Source organism: Capricornis sumatraensis, chromosome 10, assembly GCF_032405125.1.
Source record: "Capricornis sumatraensis isolate serow.1 chromosome 10, serow.2, whole genome shotgun sequence".
Classification (NCBI taxonomy): Eukaryota; Metazoa; Chordata; class Mammalia; order Artiodactyla; family Bovidae; genus Capricornis; species Capricornis sumatraensis.
This window is the reverse complement of record NC_091078.1, coordinates 76163780-76186977: the sequence shown is the minus strand read 5'-3', so window position 1 is coordinate 76186977 and position 23198 is coordinate 76163780. Positions and strand designations below refer to the sequence as shown.

The 23198-nt window shown below is 41.7% G+C and overlaps 1 protein-coding gene across 7 annotated transcripts in view; it reads right to left on the bottom strand.

Moving 5' to 3' along the window:
* FOXP1 (forkhead box P1) overlaps positions 1 to 23198 on the bottom strand; it is a 236469-nt gene that overhangs the window by 136852 nt on the left and 76419 nt on the right. For 6 of the 7 annotated variants that reach the window (XM_068983065.1, XM_068983063.1, XM_068983069.1 and 3 more), the window contains one exon: positions 12767 to 12868. In XM_068983065.1, the coding sequence (XP_068839166.1) occupies positions 12767 to 12868 (102 nt within the window). Of the gene's footprint in view, positions 1 to 12766; positions 12869 to 17109; positions 17139 to 23198 lie in introns of all 7 variants that reach the window. The other variant, XM_068983064.1, reaches the window with a different exon arrangement.

The following is a 23198-nucleotide window of genomic DNA, read 5'->3' as shown; positions in this document are numbered from 1 at the left end:
TTCCTGAGTGTGATACTGTTGCAAATAATCAAGTAAACCAATTCCTTTCAAAATGAGAGATTTAGGTATATTTTCCATCATCCCTCCACGTTTATTACATAATTGATTCCATCTTCGCTATGCTTCATTGAACTTCATCTTGATACCAAATACATTTCTGTGTTTTGCCTTTAGTCTCCTTTAATTTTCTATATTTAGGAATTAAAGTTCTATGCCATTAATATTATACCTTAAACAGATTAGTAAGCGTACAGAGGTGAGCACAGAGCATTAAGGGCAGTCAAACAGCACTGCAGGAGTTTTGTGATTTTCACTCCTTACTTGGCAAGATTCATTTCATCAACCCAATGGAAGATTTAGGCATAACTGACATTGGTTTCTTTTAAATGCTGTGTTTATGGTCTTGAAATGTTCCTGGAGGTTTATGAACTTGAGACCAGTCTGCAACCTGCTCAACTAAAGCAGTATCAATTTTCCTTTCTTCTTGGCTTAGATGTTTCACTCATTTATTAACTCATCACTCACCCATTCACTAACTCAGAGGGAAGAAATATCTATGAATTGCCTATTTTGTGCCAGGCAGTGTGCAGAATGCCACAGCTTCAAGATACAAGACTAGGCACTGCCTCCTTGGCTGTTAAGACAAAAGAGCATGAATTCACATACAATTCTGGGAAAACTAGGGTAAGAGAGACCAGGACAGGATTTTCAGAACAGCGTGACTCTCACTTATGCCAAAGTGGATACATTTAGAAAAACAATGCTCCGTCAAGAAATAACGATAACAATAGTAGCAGAGGAGAATAGCTAATATTTGAGTATTTGTTGTGTACTCTGTATTATTTTCCTGGAGAAGAAAATGGCAACCCACTCCAATATTTTTGCCTGGAGAATCCCATGGATGGAGGAGCGTGGTAGGCTACAGTCCACTGGGTCGCAAAGAGTCGGACACGACTTCACTTTCACTTTCTGTACTGTTAGGCCGTTTATAATGTAGTAACTCAACTAATCTTCATAACTCCACAGGTCAGGCATGTGGTCATCCCCATGTTACAGATGGGAAGTCTGATGTCTTCCCGTCGTGTCTGGTTAACCACAACCGACTACCAGCCAAAGGATAGCCTCTGTTGCACTGCTAAAATGTATATCTGAAAAGGGATTATTTTAACTGAATTCAAATATAATTTGAAGTTTAACAGGTATTCATTTTCCCTTTTAAAGGAGTTTATATAATTATGAGAAGAGCTAACTTTTCTGAGAATTTACTATGTCCCAAGCACTGTGCAAGCACTTTTCATGCATTAATCATTTAATCTCCACAACTGCCTTCAGGTAGGTGAGGTAATCAGTCACATTCTCTAGATGAGAAAACGGAAATACAGAGAGGTTAAGCTACTTTTCCAAGGCCACACAGCAGTAAGGGTAGTGCTAGGGCTTCAGCCTGGGAGCCTGACACCAGAGATCATACTATTAATCATTCTGTGCCTCCTCTCACCATATTCTGAAACACAAATCTCTGTAACTCTCAACCACCCAGCTGAGCTGATATGATGACCCAGTGTTCAAGATCCTGTGTCTTTCAAGAGAAATCACAGTTCATTTTTGACCACAAAGAAGTAGAGGTTCAGGATAAGAACACAGTTTGTGCCAACTCAGACAAGGATATGAGGAAAACACAAAGAGCATATTTAATTTTAGATAATATTTCAGTAGTTGCCCCAGCATCTATTAGATGTTGCAGAAACAAGTAATCCCAGGTCTTTCTCTACTCTGCTATGTGATCAGCACAGACTATGTCGATAAGCGAGCCTTGGCAGGTAAAAGGAACACATACCACTCTTCCCAACTCCAGTGCCCATGGCAGACATGGCTAATCAATCCCAGTGATCCTACAAAGGCCAATGTGGTTTAAGAATCTCTGAAACAGCATTCTAGGCAGAGCCACTTCAGATCTACATGAAACAAAACCTCTGAGCTCTGTCTGTTCTATGTGGTTTGAACTCTTAATTTTATTTCTAGAATAAATAACAGTTCCATTACACTATCAAATAAAGAACAAACCAGATATAATTTCACCAATGTCTTATTAAAGACAGCTTCATTAGGTTTGATGGAGCAGCTCCTCGGTGTGCAGACAAGGGAGTAACTGACTGCGGATCCTTCATTGAGAGAAGATGGGAAGCAACCCACTAGGCCACAGCAACAGATATCAATGACAAAGAATCATGGGGCGACATGGAGAGAATTTAGATATGGGAAAACCTGGCATATCAAATAGCTGTTAATTTCCTTCTGAAGAAAGCAGAGAGATAATTCTCTTGGACTTAAACACAATTTAATCACTAGGGCCTTCTGCCTAAATGGCAGGGGTTGGAACAAGCCCTATTTGGAATCCTGGATTTGGAGGAAACACTATCAGATGGACTGCGCTTATGACCGTCTCCTAACAGAAGGAACCGTGGCTCTGAACCGACCCCCCACCCGCTCCAGTAAGAGGAGTCCAACCTCCTCCTCAGGTCATCTGATTTAATCCCAGGCTAGAAAACTAAGAAACCAGAAGGTGAGGCGTGTGGACTGTCTGAAAGTTAGGAGTGGATCACTGAAAGCTCTTGAGGAGCAGAATAACACGGCACTGCGGGAAAAGCTGGAAGCAGCAGGCAGGCTAAGAGAGCCTCACCAAGACCAGAAGATGCTCTGAGGGTGTGGGGTAGGACAAATGACTGGTTTTTGCCAAGAGCTAATAAGCATATCCTTCCTGAAGGTCTGAACTCTGGAACGAAGTAGCAGCAGGGGAAACGCAGAGAAAGGAACGGACACCATATGCCAAGTGGAAGGAAAAATGGCAGCTCTGATAACGTGGTGGGGATGAGGGAAATTATTAGGTCGATGATGACGCATGAGTCTGACTAATAGGGCCTGGCAACAAAAATGATCAGTCGGATTAGAGGTGACTTAAATGGCTGTGAGGGTGAGCTGAGAGCGAGCCATGGACAGGCAGCTGAGAGGGGTACAAACAGGCATGGAGCCATGTGTCCAGAGGTACAAGAATAAGCAGACAGACAGAGGCACTACTGGAGACCGTCCAAGGAACTGAGCTTCGGGAAAGGAATGAACTTGGGTTCCAGAAGAGAAGCGCAGACAAAAAGAAGATGGGATGGGGACCAGGGGGCGCTGAACTAAAGAGGTTTGGAAGGCAATTTCCAGGAACAAGAGTCAGCCAGAGGACCACAGGTTACTAAGTCAGACAAGCTGAGGTAAGGATGGAAACACGGCCCCTGCGTTTGGTGACAACCACATTCAAGACAATGAGCAGAAAAGCCAGATATGGGGGAGGTTAGGAAGGAAAGTGACTGAAAAAAAAAAAAGTTGGAAACAGCAGACAGAATATTCAGGTTCTAAAAGCTTGGTAGCAAAAGAAGGCACTAGAGGAGAACAGCTAGGAAGGTTTGAGTCATCCACAGTTTTTGAGTTACCCGTTTAAAAATCCACGTTTTACCATGAACACCGATAAATGCTAGGCTCTGTCTGTTTGAATGTTTACCGAATTTCCTCAATGCGATGTAACGTAAAAGGACAAGGGCTGGCAGGCCTTGCCCCATTGTGTCCTGGCAGCTTTAAGTTCTACTACTTAAGTAGTTAAAAATCTGTTCTTTTGATGAAGGGGGAAAAGTTATGAATAGAAGTCAGCAGCCCTAGACCCTTTAGAAATGACGAGTATTCAGCCTCTGTAATTTACTGGGCAATAATTTCTAACTCAAACAATTCCAATGGCAAGGCAGCTCAAGTCCACCCAAAGTTCAAAATGGGATATGTTCTCTTTAAAATTTTGAGAGCGACTAAATATGACAACCATCTGATGTATGAAAATTATTCACAACCAAAAACAGACAGTCTGGAAATAGCCAGGATGACTTCATTTAGACAGAATTACCCAAATCTGTTTCTAATATACACAGTACACATAATAAATTTTTACAATATGACAAGGAAAACAAACTTAATAAAAGTTCCCGATCTTTTGTTACACAAGCATGCTATATCCATGCTATGTTTATAATAGTTTGCTCATGATATCACAGCTCAGTAACAAAGGCCCAAGCAATACAAAAACAGTTACTAGGCATGACATCAACTCACAACTACCGTAATTACATCGGTACACAAATTTCCCAAACTGTACATTTTCCAAACTGCTTCTCAATTTCAACGGCTGCCTTTAGACAATTACTTGCAGAGTTGTCTGCAGGCTTTGAGTAATACCCGTCTTTCTTCTCTTTCCCAAGCGTCATTTCCCTTTAGAAAGTGCATATTTCAATTACAAGCACTATTTTTCAAATATGCCCATAAACATATGTCCAAATTAGGAGACGGTGTGGTCTAGTGGTTAGTGACAAGCATCAGCAACTCTGATTTCATTCCATTCATTGTCTCTGCTTGTGAGGCCGAGGCTTTCCTCCAGGGAGAGAAGCGAGAATGACATGGATAGAAGCAGAATCTGGAGGTAGGCTGTTTGAACTAGTATCCCAGCTCTGCCACTGTCAACTGTTGGCCCCGGGCAAGTTCATTTCTCTCTGTCCTACTCTGTTCGTCTGTAAAATGGGAATAATCATAGAATCTACCCTCATCCGGTCATTGTTTAGTAGGTGGCTCTTGAGAAATACAATCTAAGTTTTGTTTTTTAAAAAAATATTATTACTGCTGTATTTCTGGGACTCAGTTTCCTGTTTGAAAACCTGGCTTCAATTACTCTGAACCACGGTGAATTGCATAATTTTTCTAATGTTAGGGCAAGACTTTCCTCTAGGTCCCGTTATCTGGATAATGAGGTTCAAGAACCAAAGTTTGAATAAATGAATGAATGAATGAAACCCAAAGATTGTGTAATACCCAACAGTTACAGAAGTATAAAATATTATCCTGTAGAAACTGGTTTTCATCCCACTTCTCTAATTGCTTGCTTTTATGTTCCTACAGCGAATGCTGATAAATACCTCCAACTCAATTGAAATAATAAGCATAGGGGAAAAAAGATATTGCCTTATGATTTCAGAAGCGTATTTCTCTAAGGACCAGACTTTTCTGGCCCATCCCTTGTGCACGACCTCTGTCTCCCTGGGTTGCATGGTCAGCTGGCTTTCCTGACTGGGCAGGGCGCCAGGGGAGCTCGACTACCCCCATTGTCACTTCTGGTCCATGGTGCTTGCACCAAATGCTGTTATTCTAGGCTTCAGGAAATTTTCTAACCACTGGACAGGGTCCAATGCTGTGTGCTAATGAGTTTCAGATTGGAGGACTTCACTGTTCATGTGTCAGAAAAGTGTCATGGTTTCTGGTGAGGTGGGGGCAGGGAAGAAAAGACACACACAAAAAAGGAAGAAAAAACAGTAGTTAAAAAATGCTGGCTACTCAAATTGACAGGGAACGTGACCTCTGCACTTCATCAGAAATTCCTGCAGACTTACAAAATAAAGGAGTTTGCTTTTATCACACACTGTGAGGCTCATATGGAAAAATGGAAAACACTACATCACTTGACCTCAGTATGGCCCCTTTCAACCACAGACGAATATTGTGTACAAAATTTCTAAATCAACTTAAGATGTTCCAAAAAAAAAAAAAAGGGTTTAATTTTCTGCATTAGACTTGATGATTACTATTTTGGTTCTTGAGATTTTGCTTAGAAGGTTCACACAGGAAAAGGACTCATAATTCCAGGAAGAGAATTTTCTCACTTCGGGAATATTCATGGTCTGGCCTCTGCTGGGTGGGCACATCACGGTCTACACTTCCCTAGGCTCCTTGGAAAATAATGAGCCAGCCTCACTTACCCAGGCTTGAAAGTCACCCAAGACTGAATCATGATTATTTGCTTACATTAACAGAACATTAAAACCAATTTTAAACAACTTAAGGAAACTCGAGCCATCTTTGCTTGGTGATTCACTTCTCTGGTAAGTTTTCTTCCCCGCATCATGGCAACCATCAGGCTTGATATCAAGATTTCTCACCAGCCCATCACAGTCTACAAACGAAGATGCCCTTCTTAGGAGAGTTTACCTCACAGGCCTTTTTTTTAAAAATTAAGATTACATTTCAATTTTTTTTTTTTTTTTTTTGCCACGGTTAGTACCAGTAACTTTAAAAATCCAATCCTTTCACATCCTCCAACTGTCATCAACATTTTTTTCAGACGATGTCAATAAAATTGATTGCCTGCAGTTCTGAATTCTGCTCTGCACATGGAAACAATATCATTTGTTTTAACTATTTTCGATGGGGGCGGAAGGAGAAACAGAACGTCAGCAAGCCTATCCACAACATTGGGGTGGGGCGGGGGGCGGGGACTGGGGAACAAACAAGAAAGTTAAGTAAATGGTTGGCTGGAAACTTTGACAAAAATTCCCGATACACAAACCCTAAACCTTACTGCTTTGCTGACTGATACGTCTTCCTGTCAGATATGAATGATGCTGCTGGAACATTAATATGTTCATTAAATTCTAACTCCCTGTACTTAAAATATTCTGTATTTGGCTCAGAGGCATCTTGACAGCTTTGTTGTAATCATATATGGAAGGCCGCAGACGACACAGTTGTTGAGATGCCTCATACCTACAAGCAATCTGTTGCTTTTACAAGTTTAATCTAGGTATTAGGGAGCTGACTGTGGAACCATGTTGACTTGACATCTTCAACTCAGTTGTATATCACAGAAACCACTATGGGTGGTGACAGACTCCCATGATGCTCAGCAATCATCCATACCTCTAACTCCCTAATCTGTAATACTGCAAAACACAGCTCGGACTGGTTTTTTTTTTTCCCCCCTCTCCCTCCCTTTTCCCAAAGCACAAGTGGACGACCAGCAAGGGTCCAACAGTGTTATTCCTAATTACCTTTTTTTTTTTTTTTTTTACTCTTGATCCTGTGGCTCTCATAATTAGTTACCTGGGGCTGCAATCCAATTTGAAGTGATGACAAGAAAGTGATCCATGAAAAAGTAATAAGTTAAATCCAATTTCAGCCTTCCTCTAATTAAATGCACATGGAACTAATGACTCCAACCCTAGCATTTCAGTGATAATGGTAATTAGCGAGGTGGGAGTCGCTCTCTTTTTCAACACTAGAGGTGTAAACCACAAGGTAAAATGGTAGGAGCACTCTTAATTACATGTGTCATTTTGTCAGCAATTTACACATTTTTGACCAGTCAAGTATGTTTTTCTTCCCCTATGTTCCTTCCCACCTCCTCGCCCCAACAATGATTATAACATACCATTTCCATGTTCCAGCACATGGAAGCTCTTAGGGCACTTCAGCCTGGAGAATAAGAAATAACTTTTTTCTCTGCTGTTGTTCACTGCTGTGATATCTACACAAGTGTGTGCGTGCATACACGTCCACAGAACGACAATTAGGATAATTATGCAAGTCTTAGTCTCTTAATTGAAATCTACATATTTACAGTGGGAATTAGTTTTTGTTGGTTCAGTTTTATTTTTGCTTACGATATGAAAAATATAATAAATTTGTTTATTGATGGAAAACAGAGCACTCAGTAGATGCTGAGTAAATATACACTGAAGGAGAAGGAATAATTAACTTCTAGGTAACATACTGGTTGCCTATAGTCTTAAGACACCTGGCTTCTTAGCCTGGCACTGTCATTGTCTGTGTGCTCTACAGCAAGTCACTTAACCTCGCTGAAGTTCCACTTTTTCTCCTCCACAGAACGGTTTCATGATACTCCCTACGCTACAAAGTAGCTGTGGAGCTAGTTCATAAACCTTAATTATCTTTTACATGGGAACATACGCATGTGTTGACCCAGACACACTTACACTTCAGATATTAGCATGACACTTGCATCTTAACATTCAGATACGTGTAAGCAAGTACCATATAATTCAGTGTACAAACTGGGATACTTTTAAGAGTCAGAGTTATTAACAAATCCACTCAGTCAACTGGCACAGACTAGGGCAGTTCTGGACAGACAGAGGGTCACCTTATATACAGCTGAAGTTGAAACAGCAAAAATGAGGGAACTCATTATAACACAACTCACACGAGGTTTGGTGCCAAGGACAAAACACTATTTTGGAAAAAAAATAATAATTTTTTTTTCCAGCAAGATAACTGAACCTTGGCAAACAGATGGACTTTGTGAACTTTATGAAACCTTTGGAATGATGCAAAATTCTGTGTGCATGTGCATTTTTCTAGAAAAGGGCCCTGTTTCTATCATATTTTCAAAGGTGTACAAAATTTGAAAGAATCAATAACTTTTTAAAAACATCTTTTCTATTTTATTGTTTCTTATCACAACATATTTTTGGGTGTTTGAGGATTCTTCAAAGTCATGTGGTAACAACAAAATCTTAAAAGGTACCAAAATTTCAACACTTCCTGTCAATCTCCTGCCAGGGATACCAATTCTAGACAGTAAAAACTCCAGACATTTAAAAAAAAATCTGCCTCCCTCTCCTGAATTACATGCTTTACTAATTCACTGCATAGGGATACTTTTTAAGGGTCAGTATTTTAAAACCACTCCATTTCACTATCTACCACATAAAATCATAGTTTCCTTTAAGGGTTTCCTCTTACCAATTTATTCCTCAGTGAATAACGTGGAAATGATACGAGGTACTAAGATTATATGTGACATTAATGCCAAGCAAAATGCTGCCTAAAGCATGTTTTATATAACTGCAAATAAAAATGCTACAAAAACACCTGCTGAATCTTGCATTTTAACCTCCTCCACTTAAAAGCCAGAGTTCTCATTATAACCCTGAGCTTCCAAAGGGATGAAAAGGCTGACCTTCCAGTTGATTCCACCAACTCTCCTTCCAGTGAAATAGCCCCCTGCATGAAGGGCCTGCATATGAGATAAACTTGGAAGGAGGGGATGGGCGAGAGAGAAAAGTGTCGGACGACCAGTTTCAAGTTCAAGTTCTTCATACATGGCCTGAAACTGTGGTCAGCTCTCCACGGGAAGCAACACACAAGGTTTACTTTCTTTCTCAATGTGAATGCTGCCAGAATGCACATGTACTTTTCCTTTCTTAGGAGAAAATGTGTCATTTGATTTCCGTCCAGTTTATGTCCTCGTGCCAACAATTAAAATGCTTAAAGAGCCCAAATGAATTACTACCCAGAAACGGTGGTCAAAGTTCCAAAATGTGATCAATGAAATTGCTCAACTACTCACAAATTAATCTTCAGCCAGTGAAATTACACATTTTCGAGGTTATGAGCACACCTGCACTGTTAAGCATTTATTGCACTTGTTTTAGCAATCTTCAGAAGTAGATAAATATTTATAAAAGCAAGCCTTCTATTTTTACTCACACACAATTTTCTTCTTGCGGCAAAACCTGGTTAATTCTTTCACAGCTCAAAAGCATCCTGCAGGCAGGGTCTGTCTCCTAGACGGGTCTGCATCTCTGATCACCAGCCTGATGTCCCACAAGTTGTAGCTGTTTCACTAACATTCGCTGAGTTGCATTTAATTAATTCAAATCCTTCTGAGGCTGAATTTACGATGGGGACAATTTCCAATTCTCACTCATACCATTCATAAAAAAATTTGCAAAGCAAATTAATAGACCAAATAAGGAGCTATTTAGGTTCCTAAGTAGAATATTTTTCCAGAACTTCAGAAGCAGTATCTGTACCCGATTCATGCCTTCATGATAAACTACAATGTCACCCAAGAACACGACCAGCTCAGATTTAGCTCAGGACGTGTATCTGCAAAGAGTGTCATGTCTCGCTTATTTACTCTCACTCATTTTGCTGAAATTAGTCCAAATCAATGATGTTTGACTACATTTTGTGATCTCTGTCGAGTAACCACTTATAACCTCCTCTTAACTTTCCATTTTCTTTTGTTTGTATCATCAGCCTGTGAAGCTGGAGAGCGCTGCCAAACCTAAAGCAGGGAAGTGTGAGATTTGCTTAAAATATGAGTCACAGTATATTTGGGGATTTGGGTTTCTCTCTTTTTTTTCCTCAAGCTATCAGCAGATCAAATCCTCCTTCCCTGTCAAGCCTTCCTCTGTGCGGAAGATGTGAAATTCACTAAAATAGGTCTAGGTAGGAAGGGTGACGAGATCAGAGAGGGGCACCGTTAGGGTCTGCTGCAGGACTCCCCTTTCATGTCAGAGCCACTCCGGCTGAGACGCCCCAGCAAGGACATGGCTCGGCAAGACATATTTAAATGTGAAAGTTATTCCTTCCATGAATCACCAAGTCTACATACGTATTTTTACAGCAAGGTAACATGCCACGTGGCCTTGGTTAGTAAAAATGTTTCCTGTTTGTGGAAGGCCAGGCAATCGAATAAAACTACGTGAATCTGCATGACCCTACCAGGCAGCTGAGGAGACACAGACTATTGTGCACAGGTGTGTACACACACACACAGGCCAACCGCTCCCCCCTGAATCAACTCTTAAAATTGGTCTAAATTCTTTGCTTGTCAATTCTTCCACTGAAAGGGCAGGAAAGGACTCAAAACACCGTCTTTAGCTAATTCAGCATCCAACATGGCCTCCTTGCCCCGCGCTTTTCCTACAGACTGAAGTGCTCAGCAGAATGTGTTAGGCTGGTTTTGATACTGTCGTTCGCCAAGAAAAACAAAGCTCCCTGTGTCATACTCTTCTGGTGGCTAAAAACCTTGTAACAGGCAAGAAGGGGAAAACGCCCTCCAAAGGAAATCCCCTGAAACTTGACTTCATATACTTAGCCCTAAAGGAACTTCATTCACCTTGCCCTTTGCTTATCTAAACAGGCCTTATATAATTAAAAAAGTAAGTAGAAAATAAGCCTGGTCTAAAAAAATACAACTCAACATTGAAGAGCAGTTCATTAGACCATTCTGTGTGTCCTTTTTAAAATGATCCCCAACCAAAACACTACTACCTGTAAAATTTTGTGGCCACCCCCAACAATAATATATTGTTATTTTCCCAATGCATCCGAGGTCTGATAAATTCCAAAGAAGTCATAGTATTTTTAAGGCTGTGAGAGCTCTGAGGGGGAGGCAGAAAGAATGGACAGTCATTTGAATCACTGAGTGACAGGCTGGGCTAGCTCCCTGTATACATTAATAAATTAGAATTTTAATTGTGTCTCTGTCTGCAGGAGATGCCCCAGTACTTTAATATGTACCAACAATTGGCTATGTTCTGGAATCTGCAATGTGGCCTCCACTGCTGACCTCTGAAACACAATTCCCAGTCTGACTACGGAAACTGTTCAGTTTGATCCTTTCAACTTATTTGAATCCTGACAAATAAGCTCACAGCTGAAAGGTCAACACAGTCATATTTCATCCTCCAGAGCTGTTCTTAAGACATCGGCACAACAAAGCACTGCTTATAGCACCTGACATGGGACCTCAGTGGCACTGGACCTCATTAAAAATGTCCCCGGCATTCATACTCATGAAAAGGCATATGGGTTGGCGGTGGTTCTCCAAACCACTGCTTTTAGAAGTGTTAGGAATCAATGCACACTGTGATTCAACTGTGCCAAGAAAGTGCCTCTACACCATGCTGAATGTGCCCTAGACAGTGACAATTTACAGGCAGATGTACAAGAACTAGAACGTGTGGTCCAAGATCAGTTTGATCTTTGTAGGATAATTTAGGGACTGGTACACTGGTTCTCCCTGATGTGAAAAAAGTCAACCCAAGCTAGATTCTGGGTTGACCTTGTGGTCATCTTAATCAGCATCAAGTTATACCCACCAGCTCCCACTTATAAATTCTTTTCTAGAATGTTCAGTGTGGGAAACTCAAAATTGCTTTCCAGTTAGGGGGCTGCCCACTCTTAGCTCTGAGTAAAAGTGCCTTCCCTGTCCTGCATGTGAGCACAGATACTCCGAGTTTAGTTTCTCTGAAATGTCTATGACCATTTTCTGCTTCAAGTCAAAGATTGAAAGTAGATTATTTGTGAACTCACTCCTTCCACTCTTGCTAACTCCTGCCCTTAAAGCTTCTGAAATGAGAAGCTGCTAGTCTTTACATACAGACTGCTTGCTGATTTTTATTAATAATTTAGAAATATCTGAGAAACATCCACTGAAGAATAGAGGATGTATTACACTCGTTATTAGGTGTATTGAAAATACTCTATCTTCCTCAAGCCAAATAAGTTCTTGAAAATATTAACATTTTAGACTGACTAGTTTTCTCTTGTGGGAGGCTGTCCTGTACATTGCAGGAGGTTTAGCAGTATTCTCAGCCTCTCCCTACTAGATGCCAGCAGCACCCATTCCCCCCAAGATGTGATAGCCGAAAATGTCTCTAGACACTGCCCACTGTCCTTTGAGGGGTAAAACCACTCCGGTTGAAAACCACTGCACTGAAATAACGTGTGTGTGTGTCCCAATTCTAGACAGATCACGAGAGAATGAGTGACATATGTGAGTACTAGGAACTTTTCCCCATTGGTAAGCCACACAGCCTAACAAGCCACCCATGCCAACAACTTCTCAGCCATCTATTAAATTGTCTCATTAGATTTTCTTACTCCCAACAACAGAACTGTTGGTTGAACAGACATTTTTCTTCCCAAAGTGTCATGTACTACTGTTAAACAAACAAAAAGAAAATGCACTTTTCCTTTGCAGAAGATTTCCTTACATGATTTGCAATTCTCAACACAATCCACTTCTGAATGGTTTACCAGCTATCCCAAAGTGTATAACATCAACTTAAAAAAAAAAAAAAAAAAAAGACTTGTTACTTACCTGAAGGGCTGGCTGTTTGTCATTCCTCTTGGGAGACTTTAACCCACTAACTTGCTGCTGCTGTTGCTGCTGGAGAAGAAGCTGTCTTGCCACTTGAAGCGCCTGGAAGGAAAAATAAAAGGAAAACATTCATGTTATTACACAGGTTCAGGGTCTCCTTCACAAAAAAGGATTCCAGGAAGGACACATGAGGATGAGATCTTGACTTTTCCATTTCCGGGCAAATAAAACAGCAAATCAAACTTCCCATCAGTCTAAGTTGGACAACTTTCCAGAATTTGGATACATTCTCTTGGAGGTTGCCAATTTTATCCGCAATTCCTCGGGCATAGCAATCCATCTGCGCAGACATTGGATGAATACCATAAATCTGACATGCAATGTGGAGTATTAATGCTTAGGACGTGGAGGAAAGAGGGCAGAAAGAGGCCACAAAGGAGTAGGGCAAAGTCAGGAATTTCAGATACTAATGGGCTCTTTTCAAAGGTACCTTCATCCTTCTCCAATTCTTCTTGAGGGAGCTTGGGAACTCGAGTTGAAAGTAACACTTTCACCTCATCTGAGTCCAAATAAAAAGGAGAAGCTAAGTAAGTGGTGGACCACCCTGCAGATAAAGATATTTGTGAAGGAATATCAAAATGAAGTGATCTTGATGGACTATGTAAGCAACAAACTTAGTCAGTCTGACCTCTCAGTCAGCTCAAAAGGTACCTTATACACCTGTGAGCAAAACTGTGCTGAAAACAAATGGGTCTTTTGAGTGTATACCATGGGCTAGTTTTTACTTAGAGGTAGAAACTGGGGAGGTGCTAGCAATTGGAGTTGATGCCAGGGGGAGAAAAGGAGATTCCTCCAAAGGGCAGAATACATGACTGAGCAATCTTTCCTCAAGTTCAAATAAAGGGACTTCTCTGGTGATCCAGTGATTAAGACTCCATGCTTCCACTGTAAGGGGCGTGGGCTGGATCCCTGCACAAGAAACTAAGATCCCACATGCTGTGTAGCCAAAAACTAAAAAAAAAAAAGATACTATTAAAAAAAAAGCTCAAATAAAAAAATAAAAATACATCACCAATAAACCTTTGTGAGGTCATTCACTGACAAAGGATTTATTAGGAATAACATCTAGCTCCACCTTTCCAAAGAGGACATTAGGGCTGGCAACAGAAACCAGAAGTTTGCAGACCTTTCGCTAGAAAATCACATGGCAAGTTAGGCTATCCAAAATCAACTCAGCTGAGAACCAAGAAGGCGCACTCGGACAAGATGTCGAGAAGGTCTGTGAAATGATGCGCTTGGAGTTTAGAGACAGGACAAGATTCACTGGGGATCACATCAATAATCGTTTCTACACGACCATTATTTGTGCCTGGAAGACTCAAACAAAGATGTGGTCCACGTATCAAAAAGATCTGACACTATAATCTTAGAAAGTGTGAAAAATGGGCTTATGATGGCAGTATCTTTTTCAAAGAGGAACAGATGTCATTTACATAAGGAAACAGTGTCTACAGTCCCAAGAAAAGTTAGAGAGACACGGGGTGCAGTGGGGGAAGGCAAGATGGCGTGGGAGTTCCCATGCAGTCAACTCAGGGGAAGGGCAATGCAAGTGGTCAGGGGTATATGCTCACGAAAAGATTACTAAAAATGTTTAATCAGCAAGAGGACTACTTCTCCTCAAAGGACAATCTCACTACACTGAGCTTATGACTGTAGTGTGGTCACAAAAAATATTTTTGAGATGCTATGGAAGGTTGTACAGTGCCTTTGTGTCTAAGAGGTGCAAAGGGAGGCAATGAAATGGAAGCACAGATAAATCAGCGGGTGACAAAGAAAAGATCCTGGGAGAGACGGACCCCTCCTGTCCCAGCTCCCTACTGCACCCACCCTTACTGTCCCTTCAGCAGCCTTCCGTCTAGTGAACTCACCACGACCAGCCCTTCGGATGGAGTGGACGTGCTACTGCGCCTGGGAAGGGAGAGACATGTTCGAGAAAGACTGCCTGCAAGAGCCTCGGGAAGAGAGGCTGTCTGAGAGGGGCATCTGGAAGCCAAGACGCCTGGGAGAGTTGCCTGAGACTCCAGCCTGCTGTCTCTGAGGAGGATTCACCATCACTGGACTCCGGGTTTCCTTGTCTCCTTGGAGACGCTCAGTACATGCGTAGGTGTACAAGTGGGCAGAGTGAAGATTTCATTTATATCATATAAGAAAAATAGTCCCCACTGCAAGGTGCCTGCAGGAGCAAGAACCCCTCCTCCTACTATATATGTCCCCTTAGTTATTTCACATGAAGGTTTTACTGCTTTTTCATGTATGAAAGGGAAGTGTTATATATTTTAATTGCTACTGTCAGAGTTCCCAGGGTAGTAGACTGATAAGCAAAGAAGGGTCTGGCTACTAGTTGGAAAGGCAGACAGAAGGTGTGGAGATGAATGTGGAAAGAATGTGCGGAGAAAGATATGGTGGGGAAGAGGAGAAAGGTAAGGTCCATCTAAGACTAAAAGGGATCAAGCCAAGAAAATCAGAGTGATGGCAACTCCAGAGCCACAAACAATTGTTAAAATAATTTTCCATGTTTCATCAAATACTTGGACAGCAGGAATTTGATTTTCAAATACTCAATTCTCAGGGAATCTATACAATAAGCTTCTCATTTAAGCAAAAGGCATACTATTAAGTGTCCTTAAAAAAAGTTCATACACACAAAGAAACTATTCTGATATGAGCATGTTCTCATAAATGCACTTCAACAAGAGAAAGCATAGGACTCAAAGCTAAATTTTCAACAAATGTTTACCGAGCTGGCTCTATACATCTCAAAATTAGCTACTGGAATCCTTGAAATTTTCCTGCTGGGAAGAAGGGAAAAGTCATTTATGTGTAGAACATAGTTTTCAGACCCAACATGGGATATATCGAATTACATAGTCACGTAAAGAGCGCCAGCCTTTTCACAGCATTTCAGACAAAAGCTCCAGCAAAGAAGAGAATTAAAGATAGAAGCGCAGGAACAGAAAAGACTGAGGATCTTGTACGAACATGAAAGAAATTTTAGTCAAACTACTGAAGAGAGAACAAATGATGAAAAAGTGTAATGCATGCATTCATGCTAAGTCACTGCAGTCGTGTCTGACTTTGTGACCCTACGGGCTTCAGCCCACCAGACTCCTCTGTCCATGGGATTCTCCTGGCAACAATACTGGAGTGGGTTGCTGTGCCCTCCTCCAGGGGATCTTCCCAACCCAGAATGAACTCACGTTTCTTATATCTCCTGTACTGGCAGATGGGTTCCTTACCGCTGGCACCATTGGGAAGATCCCCTGGAGAAGGAAATGGCAATCCACTGCAGTATTCTTGCCTGTAAGATCCCATGGAGACTGAGGGGCCACAGTCCATGGGGTTCCCAAAAGAGTCAGACATGACTCTGCAACTAAACAGCCGTTTTCATCCTCAAAATGAACACAAACAGGTAAAACAACTTCAAATACTGGGATGGAGAGACAACGCTACTGCAAGGAATTATTTATCTTGATATGAACTGTTATGAATTATCCCATAATAATTCCCTGGCCTCCTCATCAGTATGAGAACAAAGGTGGGGCAAAGCACTAATACTCCACACCCTTCAAAAAAGTCAACTGAGGTCTCAGCCGGAATGTGAAAGCCTAATTTATTAGAATTTATAAAGTGCAATGAAATCAATCATTAAAGGGCATTTGCTTTTCAGATTGCCATGATATTTAAATCACTGTAATCTGGATTTTAAGTCGCCAAAAAGAAGAAAAATAAATCCTTTGTGTATGAGACTATGTATTTGACATTATCATCATTATCACACAGATCCCCAGTATCTACCGTGTGTAGAGAGTCTAAGATGCTTATGTCATAGCCACTGTCAGAAAAAAATGGGAACGACAGGTCGAATCCCATTTGGGAACTGCGTCGGAGACCTGGATGCAATCTGTTCCCCACACATGCTGACGTGATAGTGAGTTTTACCTGTTCCATGCACCAAAATCATGAAAAGGAGATTCATGTCTTTCATCTCAGATTCTACTGCCTGAACCTCAGAGATGTGTCCCAACACAGCTAAGAAATGAGGATGGATTTTTTTACATTTTTATAATAGCATCTCAATCGTGACTGAAGAAAGGTCTCTTAAGACATATTGTTTCAAGATACAAGTAGATTCTTTGGCTTCCAAATAAAGATACACACAGCTACTGTGTGTGTGTGAGAGAGAGAGAGAATATGAATAAATAAGAACTTGTAAAACACTGGGATCAACTGTGACTCAAGTTGCAGACCAACTGTTAGTGTAAGTAACTTAAAAGGTCCCATACAATCTCTGCTGCTGCTGCTGCTGCTGCTGCTAAGTCGCTTCAGTCGTGTCCGACTCTGTGTGACCCCAGAGACGGCAGCCCACCAGGCTGCCCCGTCCCTGGGATTCTCCAGGCAAGAATACTGGAGTGGGTTGCCATTTCCTTCTCCAATCATACAATCTCTGGAGACCTTTTTCTCTTGGTGGCAGTTTCCTGGGCTGGGTTAAGTCAACACCTTCTCTAGAACACATGTGACAATTGCCTGGCCTTGGATAACGTGGTGCTGTACTTGACGGCCAGGCTTGTGGGTTACAGTAAAGATACAGGTTGAAGATGTCAGCATGGAGGCAACTGATAAAGCCAGCCACTTACGGCCCAGCTGCACACAATTTTATTTATCGCTCTTCAAAAGCTAAAATCAATCCCCCTGAGAGCTAACAGGAGCAGAAGACATACCCTGCCTCCCTCTCTTCCTTGGCTGCCATCGGGGCCTTAGTCTGTTGGAATCACCTTGTGGTAAGCATGCCAGGGACCACAGCCTACGCTGGGCACAGACAGTCAGGCAGACTGGTGCTGGGTTGGGAGTTTGGTAGCATGCTAGTTAGTTTCATCCTAACTGGGGACCTGGACAGGTTTGATATATTTTTCATTCTTTTGGTTCCAGATGACTTCATTCTCATCACTGCCTCCCATTCCTAGTAAATAAGTGCCATCTGTTATTTACAAATTACATTTTACATAAGCATGTTTGCCACTTTTGAGCTATTTACATCTCGAGTTCATAGCAGGTGCTTATATTTGGGGGTGAGGCATCCTATGAGGTACACTATGTTTAGGATGTTGATCAAGGTAGCCAACATTCAAAAAACATGTTTACCATATTTTAAGAAACACCAATATGTTTACCTAAAATATGGTTTGAGTAAAGATGCGCCTATACATAAAAGCAAGCCAGTAGAAGAAAATTATTTTTTTTTTAACATAACACACTTGATCATGAGGCTTGAGATGAGTACTGACACATGGAAGTCTTAAAAAAATATGAAGCATTGTGGCATTTTAGGTCAGTTCAGTTCAGTCGCTCAGTTGTGTCCGACTGTTTGTGACCCCATGAATCGCAGCACGGCAATCCTCCCTGTCCATCACCAACTCCTGGAGTTCACTCAGACTCATGTCCATCGAGTCAGTGATGCCATCCAGCCATCTCATCCTCTGTCGTCCCCTTCTCCTCCTGCCCTCAATCCCTCCCAGCATCAGAGTCTTTTCCAATGAGTCAACTCTTCGCATGAGGTGGCCAAAGTACTGGATTTTCAGCTTTAGCATCATTCCTTCCAAAGAAATCCCCCAGCTGATCTCCTTCAGAATGGACTGGTCGGACCTCCTTGCAGTCCAAGGGGCTCTCAAGAGTCGTCTCCAGCACCACAGTTCAAACGCATCAATTCTTTGGCACTCAGCCTTCTTCACAGTCCAACTCTCACATCCATACATGACCACAGGAAAAACCATAGCCTTGACTAGACGGACCGTGGTTGGCAAAGTAATGTCTCTGCTTTTGAATATGCTATCTAGGTTGGTCATAACTTTCCTTCCAAGGAGTAAGTGTCTTTTAATTTCATGGCTGCATTTTAAGTCATGGGTCAGCAAATTTTAGTCCGGGGACCAAATCCAATCCATTACCTGTTTTTGTTCAGCCCATGAGATAAAAATGGTTTTTACTTATTTAAACAGTTGAGAGAATAACATCAAAAAAATTTTTTTGACATGAAAATAACATGGAATGTAAGTTTCAGTGTCCATAAATAAAGTTTTATTGGAACACAGTCACATTCATCAGCTTCTGTATTACCTATGGCTGCTTTTAGGCCACAAAAGAGTTACATACTTGTGACAGAGACTATTAATGCCTACAGTATTTCCTGCCTGGCCCTTTACAGGATAAGTTCGCCAACTTGTCATTGGCTGCTATCTGTAATCTGAGATTCTCAGAAGATTCTATGGGACACAATTTTATATAAACAGAGCTTTCAATCAGTTGGCCAGAATAATTTTAGAATTGAGCTAAGATGCAAGGATGTTACTAATTAGCTATTCTTAAAAGCTCAAACACATTTTTTAAAATTTTCTGAGGAAGAACTGGGACAGGAAAACAGAATATATCCACGTGCTCCTCTATCTGAAATCGTTTCAAACTACTTGCAAACGCTGAACACGTGTTTCTTCTTCCCACAGGTCATTTGTAGCTGTTCAGAGTGGATCTCATTCTAGTACGAGGCTCTCGGCACTCGGCACTCAGCACTCAGCATAAAGACAGCACATGCCCTATTGGCCAGTGGAGGGCTGGTGACTTCCTGTATGCCTGAGAAGCTGTCCCATTTCCAGCTTCAAAGGCTGCTCTGAGTCAGCCACCCTTCCTCTAGTTTCTTTTCCTAGATTCTCCCCACCCCTCAAGATCAAACTTGTTTCTCAGACAATTCCACAGGCTATCACAGGCTATCAACAGGTATTGCGCAGACTGGGTAGGAAGAAAATCCAGCAATAAAAAGTCGTATGGGAAGTTTAGTAGGAAAGAAGTCATGTTCTCTCCTCTATTTTTCAACTTCAATAGACAACTCAAGACCTTTAGAGAGGTTTTTCACCTCATCTGCTATCTTGGTTCAACTCCAGCAACTAATGACCATATTAACAGGAATACTCATCATGGAACCCAGTTTGAAGATCGCTTTGTAGTATTACCCAGAAATGAGTGTGCAGGGAAACTCCATCACCCCCTTGCTCTGGACATGGTAAGCATCCAGTGCATGATGAAAAGCAGGTCTGTGGGTTACTTTAAGAAAAGAAATGACAGTGGCGGACAGAACTAGAAGCATTTGCAGAGAGCCAACAACACTCCAAGGCAGTGAGTTCTCCAACAAAAATGCAAATATATATATATATTTATAGTCAAGAAGCAATAGTTAGAACCTTACATGGAACAACTGACTGGTTCAAAATTGGGAAAGGAGTATGACAAGGCTGTATATGGTCACCTGTGTATTTGACTTATATGAAGAATACATTATGTGAAATGCCAGGCTAGATGAATCACAAGTTGCAATCCAGACTGCCAGGAGAAATAGCAACAACCTCACACATGAAGATGAGACCACTATAATGGCAGAAAGTGAAGAAGAACTAAAGAGCCTCTTGATGAAGGTGAAATGGGAGAGTGAAAAGGCTGGCTTAAAACTCACCATTCAGAAAACTAAGATCATGGCCTCCAGTCCCATCACTTCATGGCTATTAGAAGGGGAGAAAGTGAAAGCTGTGACAGATTTTATTTTCTTGGATTCCAATCACTGTGAATGGTGACTGTAGCCATGAAATTAAAAGACGCTTGCTCCTTGGAAGGAAAGTTTTGACAAACCTAGACAGCATATTAAAAAGCAAAGACATCACTTTGCAAACAAAGGTCCGAACAGTCACAGAAATAGTTTTTCCAATAATCATGTATAGATGTGAGAGTTGGACCATAAAGAAGGCTGAACGGCAAAGAATTGATGCTTTCAAACTGTGGTGCTGAAGAACACCCTTGAGAATCCCTTGAACTTCACGGAGATTAAACGAGTCAATCCTAAAGGAAACCAACCCTGAATATTCATTGGAAGGACTGATGCTGAAGTTAAAGCTCCAATACTTTGGCTGTCTGATGCTGAGTCCTCACATTGGAAAAGATCCTGATGATGAAGGCAGAGGAGAAAAGGATGGCAGAAGACGAGATGGTTAGATAGCATCACTGACTCAATGGACATGAATTTGAGCAAACTACCGGAGATAGTGAAGAACAGGGAAGCCTGGCATGTTGCAGTCCATGGGGTCACAAAAGTCGAGAAAACAATATGTACAGAATTTACAAATGAAGCAACTTGGTTATCACAAGAAAATGGAAAAGTGAGCTAATCTCACAGAGGGAATCCAGCCATTAAGAATATGAAAATATGAGGTGTCCAAGGAAAATTTCGATTCTAATGACTGTATAAATACTAGATACACAAAGAAAGATAGCTCCACAGCAGACTCTCAAGTCATGTTACTGGTGACATGGGGGCTTCCCTTGTAGCTCAGTCGGTAAAGAATCTGCCTGCAATGCAGGGGACCCGGGTTCAATGCCTGGGTTGGGAAGATCCCCTGGAGAAGGAAATGGCAATCCACTCCAGTATCCTTGCTTGGAAAATCTCCTGGACAGAGAAGCCTGTGGGCTGCAGTCCATGGGGTCGCAAAGAGTCAGGCATGACTGAGCGACCAACACTTAAGTAAATAACAATCAAAAACACACTCAATTAGAACTTTAATACCCAGAAAGTCACAACAACCAGTGAAAAATCATCCAAGAACCTTCTCACCAGTCACTATTTGGTCTAATCTGTGATGTACAAATAAAGACGTAGACTCTGTGCATTAGTTCCTGGCAGTTGATTCACTTGACTCCACCCCACTAAAAGCAGGTGGGGCCGACAAGCAATGCCTTACACTATCTGGGGTACAGGATTTGGATCAATGACCTAGAAGAGAAAAGTTCTGTGTAGCATCATCCACTCTCAGAGCTCTGACAGCTCCATAAAGCATCCTATACTATGAAGGTGTTCCATAAAGCATCCTATACTATGAAGAACAGCGAATATTTAGAGAGGGCACGGCTTTTTCTCCAAACGCGCCACCGCCTCTGCAAGTGAGTTTATGAGACAATAGCTGGACAGACATGGTAAAAAACTGGAGCAGAGACCATCCCACTCCTACAACTCTCCAAAACTACATGTTCAAGTTAAGACCAAAAGGGACAGGAAACGGAAAAGTCAAAGTTCCCTATCGTCATCACTGTCCTAATTGCAAAGACAGAGCCATGAGCAGTGTCGCCCCACCTGTGGGCGTGGGGAAAGATGAAGCCACCATGCAGCGTCCCCTCCACCACTGGGGCCACTGCAATTTCTTTACTGTCTTACACCAGCTCGAACCTCTAGATCTACTTCCAAGGCCAGTTTCCCCAAATCCTTACTGATAAGATTTTATATTCTTTTTTAAAAAATATTTATTTTTACTTATTTGGCTGCATAGAGTCTTAGTTGTGGCACCTGGGATCTAGTTCCCTGACCAGGGATCAAACCCAGCTCCCCTGTATCGGGAGCGCAGAGTCTTAGCCACTGGACCACCAGAGAATCCCCTGATTTTATATTCTTTAAGTGATACATAAGATGGTGATCACTGTTATGACATTTAATAGTCATATATCCTTTGCTTTACTTTAAAATCTAACAAATAATGCAAGGACATGAGTACAGGTAGGTTGGGAGTGTGTCTGTGTTTGTATGGAAATGCAGGCAATCTATTAGAGTGTATTTTCTGAGGAGAAACGATGACAAATGTCTTTTCCTTTTCCTTTTTTAAAAACTTCTCAGAAAAGCTGGGAAAGAGAACAGAGTTCTGCAGCTGTGCTTTTGTACCATGCCATGACTCACCAGCATTCATGCTATAGGGTTCAAACACCATCTCATGCAGCCACTACAAGAGACACAGACACAGAAATACCACAAGGCTGCAGACAGAAGGAGGCATTCTGCTATAAGCCCCACCCCCAAAGGCAACTTAGGAAGCAGAAAAAGGGTCAGCAAACGCTATATTCATTTGCGGTTATGAATAACCTTTTTTATTTTAAGGTGTGTATAAGATGTTTCCTGCCAAAGAAGGCCAAAGTTAGGAATTTTCATAGGACAAAAAGAAAAAGGACATCTATGATCCTCTTGCAAAAGCAGCTGAAATAAGTTTAATGACCACAAACAGTCAGAAAGTCTGTTTGAAGTCTTATATAAGAGGGGAGAAAAAGCCCCACCATCATACTCTTACTCCATATACCTATTAACACAGGGCCCTATAACCACCTTGCTGAGGCCCCGGTTGGCTGCTCCTGGCTGGAGTCAGTGCCAGACGCTGAATCACCACCACCGAGTCTCCGGCACCTGAGTTGTGTTTGGAAGGATTCCATTCAAGCACTGCCCAAGCCTGAGCCTGTCTAGCTTATGAGAGTTGACAAGACCACAGCCTGGGGTGCTGTGACTGGAGGCAGCATGAGCGTTGCAATG